This window comes from Magallana gigas, chromosome 5, assembly GCF_963853765.1.
Source record: "Magallana gigas chromosome 5, xbMagGiga1.1, whole genome shotgun sequence".
NCBI classification, from domain to species: domain Eukaryota; kingdom Metazoa; phylum Mollusca; class Bivalvia; order Ostreida; family Ostreidae; genus Magallana; species Magallana gigas.
The window spans coordinates 30,900,653-30,913,326 of NC_088857.1; the positions used below are offsets into that span (position 1 = coordinate 30,900,653).

Sequence of the window (12,674 nt, forward strand, 5' to 3'; positions counted from 1 at the left end):
TCTGTTAAATGGTACATTAAAGGTTTCATGAGAACAACATAGTTAATAACACTTACATGTATATCTTTGATATGAAATTAATGAAGAATCTCCCATTCCAATGATTTTTTTTTTCTCTTGATATGATATAAGTTTTCTATCTTGAGGCCTCATAGAAAGTACCATAATTGACTAACAAACAATAAATATGTGCATAACTGTAGATATGGGGCATAAGAATTTGCAGATAGAAATGAAAGCAATTTTCATAAAGCGATTGCAAAGCAAATTTTCAAATATGTTTTCCTTTTCAAATGCAGAAATGATTTTTATTTTACAGAGTTCTCGGACAGCTCTACCAAGTTTTACTGTAAGGTTTACTTTGCTGAGCAGTTTCGACAGCTGAGGAAGTTGATTTTTCCAGATGGAGAGGAAATGTAAGATACCATTTTGTCAAGGAACTTATCTACAGTGTCTACATTATGAATAAAGTTAAGCTGTACCTTCAATAGATATAGGTTTAATTTTCACCTCTACATATTTTTTATTTTGAAGGGGGGGGGGGGGGGGATGTCTTTGCTAAAAGTGTTCTCTAGAGCAAAAGAGATTTATCTTAGTGTATATATAGACACACTTGGGTTACACTCAATTACTGATAAACATGCAATTACTGCATGGTTAGCATGTAATTACTCATAACTGAAACCTGTCTCTCCATTTAAGGTTTATCCGCTCTTTAAGTCGATGTAAAGTTTGGGATGCCAAGGGAGGTAAATCTGGATCCACATTCTGCAAAACTCATGGTAAGTTGTATATACCTTTATTTAGATTAATTCAGTGATGTGATGTACCCGGTAGATTACTTGTACATATATATACAGAACTCAGAACATGGTACAACAATATGTCTGTCTAACCTTCTTTGTTTTGTAGACAACAGGTTTATTCTGAAGCAGATGTCTAGCACAGAGGTGGAGATCTTTGAGAAATTTGGCTTTGAATATTTTCAGTACATCAGCAAATGTTACATGGAACAGGTATAGAGTTATTAAAAAAATTTATCCATTTTGAATTACACATGAACTATTTAAAATATGAATTCTTTATTTTGTTTTTTTTCAGAGACCCACAGCTTTAGCCAAAATTGTGGGTGCCTTCAGAATTGGTTTCCGCAATAATCAGACAAACAATGACCTCAAACAGGATTTGTTGGTCATGGAGAATCTGTTCTATAACTGCAGTATATCTCAGGTTAGATTTGTCATAGTACTTAATAGTCTAGCATGAGGTTATGGATGATAATATATTTTATATATAGTTTTCAAGAGAAGAAAACTGAATACTGAAGGTTTTTTTTTTCTCCAGACTTTTGATCTCAAGGGCTCAATGAGGAATCGGTTGGTCAACCCGTCCAAAATTCGCAGGTCCGAGCAGGAGCTTGTTTTGTTGGACGAAAATCTTCTCAAGTGTACGTGTCTCAATTACCATCAGTACTAGTACTGATGGTACTAACAATTTTTTTCCTCTTTAACATACATTTACATGATGGGTTCAGAGCTATATGTAAATCAAAGCATTTTGAATTCACAAGCTTCCTTTTATGTGTTAAAAAAAAAAAATCATACATTTGGTAATTAAGTCGATATAGTTATTTTTAATGCACTAGGGGCAAGTCTTTGTAGTTTGAAAGACTTTTAAATACCGTATCTCTGCTCTGTGCACATAAAGAGTTAGAAATAGACAGAGTGAATATTTGATTTTGAGGGCTATTAATCATTATTTCAGTGAGTGTTGATTCCCCACTCTATGTGTACCCCCATTCCAAGACTGTTTTGAATCGGGCCATAGAGAGGGACTCGGAGTTTCTGGCCAGCAACTTTGTGATGGACTACTCGCTCCTTGTGGGTGTTGATGAGACCAAAAAGGAACTGGTTATTGGCATAATAGGTACATACAGCCACCTCATGTTTATGAGTATTTTGTGCTCCAATAAGTCAAATCTTTGGTAGCTTTGAAGACAGTAAAGAATTATTTTATGTTATATTTTAGATTACATTCGCACTTTTACCTGGGACAAAAAGCTGGAGACATTGATAAAATCAACAGGAGGTAAGCAGGCTACTGGTACTTAGTGAATAATTATTTACAGAATATGAATGCAGAAAGATAATTTTGTTTTCATGTTCTTGATTTTCATTTATTTCAGGAAAACAGCCCACAGTTGTGTCCCCTGGAATCTACAGAACTCGGTTCCTGGAGGCCATGGAACGGTACTTCCTTCCTGTTCCAGACCAGTGGAGCTTCCTGGGGCGGGATATTGAGTACTGACCAGGAAGGAATTCTATAAAACACTAAGCATAATTGGTGCATATCAGAAGCTGTCACAGCAGAATGATCTTACTGCCATATTGATTTAAAGGGGACCACCGAATGACAGGGAAGATTTGATTGACAGGGAACCAGCAATTAGGATTTCGCCATTCAGTGTTCATCAACTAGGTTGTAATTTATCCCTATGTCACTCAGAGATTCCTTGTATAAATGTACCTGTATATCAAAAATTTTATTTTATTGTTTTTATACCCCTGCTCCAAAGGAGACGGGGGAATTATTAGTTATCCAGGTTCAGTCAAGGGTGTACAGGGATTTACCCCGGGTGAGCCAGGATAGCGATTTTATTTCCTATGTACCGGTAAACCAAATAAATATGTTTCCCATGTCCAATCAAGGGTACCGGTATATTACACTTTCAAGATATGCCATTTACGCATTTAATGCATTGTGACATCACATTTTTTACCCCAATATGGTAATTTACACCCGGCCCATTAGCCAATCAAATGTCATGTTTTAAGCTACACAGGAAATAAATTGTTTTACCCTTGTGTGTCTTGTCTGTCTGTCCATCCTTCTGTCTATCTGTTCGTAACAAAAACTACTGTTGCATTTTTTTCAGCAACTTTAATGAAAGATGCTTGAAATATTTTAACATATTCTTTGTTTAGGCATGCCATATATTAGGAAATATTTTTGTACATGTATCAATCGGATGGCAACTTCCTGTTAAATTATGACTGTTTATTTTTAGCCTAGAGTTTTAAACAAATTTTTGTCAAAGATTTTTCTTGCAGATGCTTGAAAATTTAACACAGTATTTGTTTAGGCATGCCATACTTTGGGAATTATTTTTGTACCAATCGGACGCAACTTTCTGTTGAATGTCGACTTTGCTTATTTTATATATTCATATAAGAGCGCGGTTATTATTAGTAAGCATTGTCTTACAGATGCATTGTTTGCTAGAAAGACTGAGCTTGTTTAAATGTAGTGTTATGATTTATGATGATTTCATTTCCATGAGGTCTGTGATACAAGTCGAATCATGTGCCAAATTTGTTTTGTTTCTTTTGGTAATTTGATGCTTCTTTTTTTTTTCTTCGGTAATCTGATGCTGCAAGCATTTCAGTTGTGATCAATTATTGAAATCATTCAGTTTCTGTGAGCATTGATTTGCTTCTTGTGTATGTGTTCCACTTCATTATTTCATGATTGCTCATTAGAACAAATTTTAATTTTGCTTTTGTACATTAATTTATATACCGTATTGTACTTTATCATGAAAAAGAACTCACCAAATTATATTAACATATTGTCCCCAAAATCAAAGATACCATGCCAAGAGATTGTTAAACATATGCCGAAATATGTGGGTTGTTAAAACCATGTAAAAGTTAAGAATACTCAAATAAATGAGGTATACTAGTTATTTTATGAGTGGAAATTGATGTCTTGAACTCTGACATATTTTCACAAAATTGACATTTCTAAGCAAAATTGAAGTTTTTTCATCTCACTTTGACCCGCTTGATCAGAAACCATTATCAATGTATTCTAATATGATTTGTAAAAAGAAAAAAACAATGATTATTTAAATTTAGTGTTACTAGCTAGATTATCCATTTAGATGTCCTTTTCGTTTGCAAAGGCATCATTCATATTTGAGAATTTTAGGGTAATGTATCATTTTCATAACAATACTATAACGTGTATATTCAGCAGTTTTGACCAATAACTAAAGGATAGACTGTGGTTGAACACAAAATCTGTTTTATATAATTATATTGTTATATGTTTATGATATGCTTTAACATTTGTTCAATTTTACTCAGTAGACACTAATTTAAAGCATAATATCAAAAACTTTTATCATAGTTTAATTTTCTTAGCATCTGATCTAAAAGTGAAAAACAAAATTTTATTGCGAGATGTGCTTCTCTTGATTTTATGCGGATATTAATTCCTTTCATTTAATTAGGAATCTACAATAGTCTTTTAAACATTTAGATTAATTACAAGGTTGGGAAAATAATTAAGTGATTATTGTAATAGATTGTTTCTTAATGAATAGTTGGATAACAAGTCAAAATGATGTAATCAGAAATACTCAAATATTTTCCACATTTTTATTAATATTACTTTTTTAAGAATATACTGTATATACATGTAGAAATGAAACTTTAGGTGCTGTAAAGATGTATTTTCTGTAAACATTCAGTGTCCATTGTTTTTCTTTGAGAAATGTGCAATCAATGTTTGGTGTTTTCTTTTTGCATATCTTGTGTTTTTGAAATTCTATGTCACCTATGTTTAGCCATAATAAATACAATCATGTGCTTTATATAAAAATGTGTCTATTTTTATTTTACAGTCTGTACAGGCAGTTTAGAAGTTTGATTTCTCAACTCTTATATTAGGCTGTACAAATTACAGTCAGGTGTGATGCAACGTGTTTTGGTTAAATCATTTGTAAGTTTACATGTTGAAGGACCAATTACAAGATGGAGAGGATTGCAAAATGAATACAAGAGGCCCAGGGGCCACATCGCTCACCTGAGCAACAATTGCCTTAATTCTGATCAAATTAGCATTACAGTATCAAAATATCTTGACAACTGAGTACAGTAGATCTTGCTAAAAAAAAATTGGAAATCTGCCAATTTTTATCAACCTCTTATTTTTTAGTAAATACCAAGCCCCTTTTGTTGTTGTACCTGTAAGAAGATTTTTCTCTATTCCTATATACCCCCCCCCCCCCATTTCATGGCCCCATTTTTCTCTAGGGAATCATGGTTTCACCAGACTTAAATCTGCATAACCTTTGCTTTCACACTAAGTACTGAGTTTTGAACCGAACACTTTCCCAGAATAGTTTTAAAGATTTTGTCTTTATATTCCTATGTAAACATTCAAACCGCCATCACGGTCCCGCCCTACCACTAGGGACTGTGATTTTGCAAACTTGAATTAACACTACCCGAGGATGCCTCTACACAAGTTTAAACCCTTTCTGGCCAAACATTCTTTAAAAAGAAGATTTTAAAAGATTTTCTCTATATATTCCTAAGTAAAAATTCATCCCCCATTGTGGCCTCACCCTACCACTGGACTATTATTTAAACAAATTTGAATCTATATGATCTGGGGATGCTTCCACTCAAATTTGGGCTTTCCTGGCCTAATAGTTTTGAGAAGAAGATTTTTAAAGTTTTTCTCTATCTATAAAAATTCATCCCCCATTGTGACCCCGCCCTACCCCCAGGGACCATGATTTGAACAAACTTGAATCTACACTTCCTAAGGATGGTTACATGCCAATTTGAGATTTCTTGGCCAAATATTTTTGAGAAGAAGATTTTTAAAAGATATTCCTATATAAAACTTGATCCCCCAATTGTGGCCCCACCCTACCCCCTGGGGACCATGATTTGAACAAACTTGAATCTATACTATCTGAGGATGCTTCCACTCAAATTTGAGCTTTCCTGGCCTAATAGTTTTTGAGAAGAAGATTTTTAAAGATTTTCTCAATATATTCCTATGTAAAACTTGATCCCCCAATTGTGGCCCCACCCTACCCATGGGAACTATGATTTGAACAAACTTGAATCTACACTACCTGAGGATGCTTCCATTTTAATTTGAGCTTTCCTGGCCTAATAGTTTTTGATAAGAAGATTTTTAAAGATGTTCTCTATATATTCCTATTTAAAACTTTATCTCCCAATTGTGGCCCCACCCTACACCCGGGGATCATGATTTGAAGAAACTTGAATCTACACTACCTGAGGATGCTTCCATTTCAATTTGAGCTTTTCTGGCCTAATAGTTTTTGAGAAGATTTTTAAAGATTTTCTCTATATATTCTTATGTAAAACATGATCCCCCTATTGTGGCCCCACCCAACCCCCGGGGACCATGATTTGAACAAACTTAAATCTACACTATCTGAGGATGCTTCCACTCAAATTTGAGCTTTCCTGGCCTAATAGTTTTTGAGAAGAAGACTTTGGCTCAGGTGAGCTAAAAAAGGTTAAGTTTACAATACAATATAAAGTTGTTAAAGTTGGTTTCTGGAAGAAGAGACTTTGAAAATTTTCTTAATAAATATTGACAATTTTTTTACTTTTTTAATCTTTAGTTTTTAAGATCTGTGTACAAACATAGAATTGTGAGCAAATCTCTGTACCTTGCTTATAATTCGAAGCTTAACACTCAAATATGGTTAGTAAATAGAAATTGTAAACAATTAAAACACAAGAAACATGCACTATAACAAATAAAGAACACAATTTATTTTTTCGAAATGAATCATATATATATACATGTACATGTATATACCTACATATTTCCGACAGCAATATCAAACTCTATTTAAACTGAATAAACTCGAGAAAATGCCGAGCATCTCAACAAAACCTATTGCATTAATCTACCATTACGCAAAATATAATGCCGAATTACCGATATAATGAATTGTATTTCAGTACTTTTTTGATACATCAGATTTTGCTTAATTTGCGCAGGTAAACAGTTAACTGTTTGATTTACCGAAGTCTCTGTTTGATTTGATACGTAAAAATCACGAAATACAGACGATAGTTCCCAGGTTACAAAGCATAAATAATGAAAACGAAAATCGGCACCAATATATTTTGCATGTTTCAAAAATTTCCCTTCATTCGCAAACTGTTGCACAACAAGCAAATTCATCATAGTCAGATCGACCCTTTTTCGTATAATGTCATGGCTGCTTTAAACAAAGAACCTCGTTTTAGATGTATGGAATACGAGTCTTGGTAAAATGGGTACGCAAACCCGGGCCGTGGCAAAAAAAAAAAAAGCCGGGGCAGATCGGCAATCGTCAATTCCAAATACGCATTATTTTGCAGCAATATTTACAGCAAATACAAATATACTGGTCCATCAAATATCCTGAAATTTTAATGAGATTGGCAGATTAATAACTGCCAATCTTTTGTTTTGCCCAGGCCAAGTCTTGTCTACCCATTTTACCGGATGCCGAATCCGAAGCTATTAAACTTATTGAAACACGCCTTTCCTTTATTATTATTTTCGTAATAACTCAGATTTGAAACAGAATTAGACCTTAATTTTTGCAATTTATATTTTCCTTCCCATAAGGATAATTTATGCTTAACTACGTTGAATTGGAATCAGTAGTTCTTGAGAAGAAGATTTTTTAAAATGCACCCCCCTTTTTCTACAGTTTCAAGGTTTTCTCCGCTTTGAATACAGAACGGACTTTTATTTCTGCAATTTATTTTCGCCCTACCATAAGGATGCTTTGTGCCAAATTTGGTTGAAATTGGATAAGCGGTTTTAGAGAAGAAGTTCAAAATGTAAAAAGTTTACAGACGGACAGACAGACGGACAGACGGACGGACAGACGGACGGACGGACGGACGACGGACAAAAAGTGATCAGAATAGCTCACTTGAGCTTTCAGCTCAGGTGAGCTAATAACAATGAGTTTCACGCGACAATTCCAGCCGATGTAACAGTTTTAAACAAATCCAAGATGGTGGTGAAATGTACCTTGTGTTTTCTTAGGTAAAGATATATATTTTTATTATGAGAAAAATATGTAACGTCAGGTGCCATTGATTACATTCTATGCTCAATTTTAACTCAATATGCATGGGGTTTTTTTTTGGAACCAACAAATCTTGCTCAAGTTTATTTATTTTTTCTTTGTTTTAAAGCTAAACATGACTCATTGCCAACATGTAGTATTCCTTACATTGTCTTAGATTTTCACCTTTATGTTCCATGTTTATATGCATTTCTGTTTGTATACAATGCATTGACCTGAATACTTGAGTTTACTTTTCTGCTAGCTTGGAATAAGGCATAAAATTTGATAATTTCATCACGACTCAGATGTTAGATGTACACCCAAATGGACAAGACCTGTACAGGTGTCTGTAAATACTTTCAACTGTTAAAAGGTTCGTGACCTTTTATCATCCAATCGCAGTTTATATAAAACATGTTTACTACTGAAGCAGTAACAGCACTGCATGTACCTGGGAAAAGCCTACCAATTATTTTCCCACAGAACTCCATACAAATGTTATGACCTCTCAGTACTTTACTATAATAGTTTCAGTCAAATCTTTGGTATCATTTGAAACTTCAATTCAAGACCTTTCAGGAAATGACAAAAAAAATATAGGGTCCCGTGGCGTTTATAGGTCAAATTTGCAGTTGTTTACAACTTACAGCGATCGGCAGTGAATGTCACTCTTCATAAAAAATCAACCCCCACCCCTACAATTTTTCCTAGTGTTGCTATATTCTTTAAAATATTCCCCCATTCCATCATTTATTTTAAAAACTAATAATTTTACTACAAAATGAGAATTGTCACATACCTGAATTCAGCCAATCGCCTAACGCCTACCCATTCATTCCTTATTACAACCTTCTATAACTTTTTCTCTGATGTAAACATCCGGGGGTTTGGTACTCTCATTCCACCTACATTAACCTGTTTACTTTCAAGATTTTGCCAAACTCGTTTCAGGATTTATGTCTACATGTAGCATTTCATATGATTTTCAATACAACAATCTTTAGCATTTTTTTTGGAACTAGTTTGAATGACATGTAGTCGAAGGAAAATTTATTATGAAGAAAACGTTAAATATGATTTAATGTTTTGGTAAATTAAAAATGAAGATAAAAGACAGCATATATTGTGATAATTTATTGCAAACTAAAAAATACCCAATTAATCTACACAATCATACAATCAAACAAAACTAAGACTCAATCAACAAGTTGTGGAATCCATGATCTACAACAAGAGGCCAAGGGGCCACATCACTTAATTCTGATCAAATTAGCATTACAGTATCAAAATATCTTGACAACTGAGTACAGTAGATCTTGCTAAAAAAAATTGAAAATCTGCCAATTTTTATCCACCTCTTATTTTTTGGTAAATACCAAGCCCCTTTTGTTGTTGTACCTCTAAGATTTTTCTCTATTCCTATATAACCCCCCCCCCCCATTTCGTGGCCCCACTATTCTCTAGGGAATCATGGTTTCATCAAACTTAAATCTACCTTTAATCTCATAACCTGTGCTTTCACACTAAGTACTGAGTTTTGGACCAAAATCATTCCCAGAATATTTTTAAAGATTTTCTGTATATATTCCTATGTAAAAATTCAAACCGCCATCACGGTCCCGCCCTACCACTAGGGACTGTGATTTTGCAAACTTGAATTTACACTACCCGAGGATGCCTCTACACAAGTTTAAGCTTTTTTGGCCAAATAGTCTTTAAAAAGAAGATTTTGAAAGATTTTCTCTATATATTCCTAAGTAAAATTTCATCCCCCATTGTGGCCTCACCCTACCCCTGGACTATTATTTAAACAAACTTGAATCTATATGATCTGGGGATGCCTCCACTCAAATTTGGGCTTTTCTGGTCTAATACTTTTGAGAAGAAGACTTTTAAAGATTTTCTCTATAATATAAAACTGTATTTTTATAAAAATGTAAACTTGAATCTACATTATCTGAGGATGGTTACACGCCAATTTGAGATTTCTTGGCCAAATAGTTATTAAAAGAAATTTTTAAAAAGATTTTCTCTATATACTCTTATGTAAAACTTGATCCCCCAATTGTGGCCCCACCCTACCCCCGGGGACTATGATTTGAAGAAACGTGAATCTACACTACCTGAGGATGCTTCCATTTTAATTTGAGCTTATCTGGCCTAAAAGAAATTGAGAATAAGATTTTTAAAGATTTTCTCTATATATATTCCTATGTAAAACTTGATCCCCCAATTGTGGCCCCACCCTACCCCCGGGGACTATGATTTGAAGAAACGTGAATCTACACTACCTGAGGATGCTTCCATTTTAATTTGAGCTTATCTGGCCTAATAGATTTTGAGAATAAGATTTTTAAAGATTTTCTCTATATATATTCCTATGTAAAACTTGATCCCCCAATTGTGGCCCCACCCTACCCCGGGGATCATGATTTGAACAGACTTAAATCTACACTATCTGAGGATGCTTCCATTTTAATTTGAGCTTTTCTGGCCAAATAGTTTTTGAGAAGAGGATTTTTAAAGATTTTCTCTATATATTCCTATTTAAAACACAATCCCCCTATTGTGGCCCCACCCTACCCCCGGGGACCATGATTTAAACAAACTTGAATCTACACTACCTGAGGATGCTTCCACTCAAAGTTGAGCTTTCCTGGCCTAATAGATTTTGAGAGGAAGATTTTTAAAGATTTTCTCTATATACTCCTATGTAAAACTTGATCCCCCAATTGTGGCCCCATCCTACCCCCAGGACCATGATTTCAACAAACTTAAATCTTCACTTCCTGAGCATGCTTCCAATTTAATTTGAGCTTTTCTGGCCTAATAGTTTTTGAGAAGAAGATTCTTAAAGATTTTCTCTATATATTCCTATGTAAAACTTGATCCCCCAATTGTGGCCCCTCCCTACCCCCGGGGACCATGATTTGTACAATTTTGAATCTACACTTCCTGAGGATGCTTCCATTTAAATTTGAGCTTTTCTGGCCTAATACTTTTTGAGAAGAAGATTTTTAAAGATTTTCTCCATATATTCCTATGTACAACTTGATCCCCCAATTGTGGCCCCACCCTACCCCCGGGAACCATGATTTGAACAAACTTGAATCTACACTACCTGAGGATGCTCCCATTTTAATTTGAGCTTTTCTGGCCTGATAGTTTTTGAGAAGAAGATTTTTAAAGATTTTCTCTATATATTCCTATGTAAAACTTGATCCCCCTCTTGTAGCCCCTCCCTACCCCCGGGGACCATGATTTGAACAAACGTGAATCTACACTACCTGAGGATGCCTCCACACAAGTTTAAACTTTTCCGGCTGAATAGTTTTTGAGAAGATTTTTGAAAAATACCAACAAATTTTTAATAATTCTCCATTATCTCCCCTTTAAAAAGGGCGTGGCACTTCATTTGAACAAACTTGAATCCCCTTCACCTAGTGGTGCTTTGTGCCAAATTTGGTTGAAATCTGTCCAGTGGTTCTTGAGAAGAAGATGAAAATGTGAAAAGTTAACGACGACGACAACGACGACGACAACGACAACGGACAAATTGTGATCAGAAAAGCTCACTTGAGCCTTTGGCTCAGGTGAGCTAAAAATAGATTGTTCACTTTGGACAGAGCTCTTTGTGGTATAGTATTTAAAGAGAAATACAAATTCTAGCAAGGGTATTTAAACAGTTTTAAATGTTAAAATGCACAAATTTTTCTACTCTCTAGTGTTCATTTATTATCGTTTTAAGTAAGAACAGAAAATGAAAGGGAAAAAAAAGAAATTTTAATTTGTATAAATAATTATTCTGTTTAAATGGATTAAGGGGGGGGGGGGCAAAAAAACCCACTTTGGTTGATATAAATCAAGGTTTATAAAAATATCTTTAAAATCACTGCTACCTAAACATTGTACAGTGAGGTCTGTCCAGGGGAGCTAATTCCCTATTACAACATATATCTTCTGATAAAATGCTTCCATCTGAGTTTAAGGTCCTTTTTCTCATTCAATAAAAATTTTATCTTACTGAAAAATTAGTAAGTACATGTATGTACCCTGTGTATCAAATCTCATAATAATGAGGAAAAAAATAATTAATGACCTGTGAAACTCAAGTGCCAAAAATTCCTTGATTGTCATATAACTGGATTAAACAGTGAGAGGAAACAAATTAATAGGCTACTTGGTAAATATTTGCTTATTAAAATGTAGTTTGTTTTACAACTGAAAAAAAAGAAAACAAAACACACTTCATCAATTTATGCTAACATCCTGAATTTGTGCAATCTGAACAGGATGAATTTCATTCATTATTAAAAACAAGAGGCCCACGGGCCACATCGCTCACCTGAGGACCAATAGGTATGATAAAATCAGCTTAATGGAGTCATAATACAAACTATACAAACTATCTGGACAATGTACAATAATACATGTAGATCCTGTATAAATAAAATCCATTTTTCCCTGGATATTCTTATGTTTATAATCATTAGTCCCTTTTCTAACAGGATGATTTTATAGTCATATCATATGTTGAGTATTGCAGTTCTCAAAAAGATCCTTAACAATAGTTTATATATGGGATATAAACGTACATCAAACTCTGAACCTCGTGAGACCAAAGAATTGTCCTTTTTTTTTATCCATTTCTATTTGTTTATTAAACCTTACATATTCAGCCACTAGTCCTTAGGTGGTAGGAAATGCATTCTCCTTTTCCGAGTTAATTATTGACTGTGCTTTTTTATTTTTTTTACAC

General features: G+C 34.1%; 1 protein-coding gene across 6 annotated transcripts in view; it reads left to right on the plus strand.

Annotated features, from left to right (window-relative positions):
* Window positions 1-4,637, plus strand: part of LOC105338263 (1-phosphatidylinositol 3-phosphate 5-kinase) — a 29,403-nt gene extending 24,766 nt beyond the window's left edge. For all 6 annotated transcript variants that reach the window (XM_034467820.2, XM_066084255.1, XM_066084253.1 and 3 more), the window contains 8 exons: window positions 320-416; window positions 703-782; window positions 913-1,016; window positions 1,102-1,230; window positions 1,345-1,447; window positions 1,765-1,926; window positions 2,029-2,088; window positions 2,186-4,637. In XM_034467820.2, coding sequence (XP_034323711.1) covers window positions 320-416; window positions 703-782; window positions 913-1,016; window positions 1,102-1,230; window positions 1,345-1,447; window positions 1,765-1,926; window positions 2,029-2,088; window positions 2,186-2,307 — 857 coding nt within the window. In that variant the 3' untranslated portion in view covers window positions 2,308-4,637. The remainder of the gene's footprint in view (window positions 1-319; window positions 417-702; window positions 783-912; window positions 1,017-1,101; window positions 1,231-1,344; window positions 1,448-1,764; window positions 1,927-2,028; window positions 2,089-2,185) is intronic.
* Window positions 4,638-12,674: the final 8,037 nt, after the last annotated feature.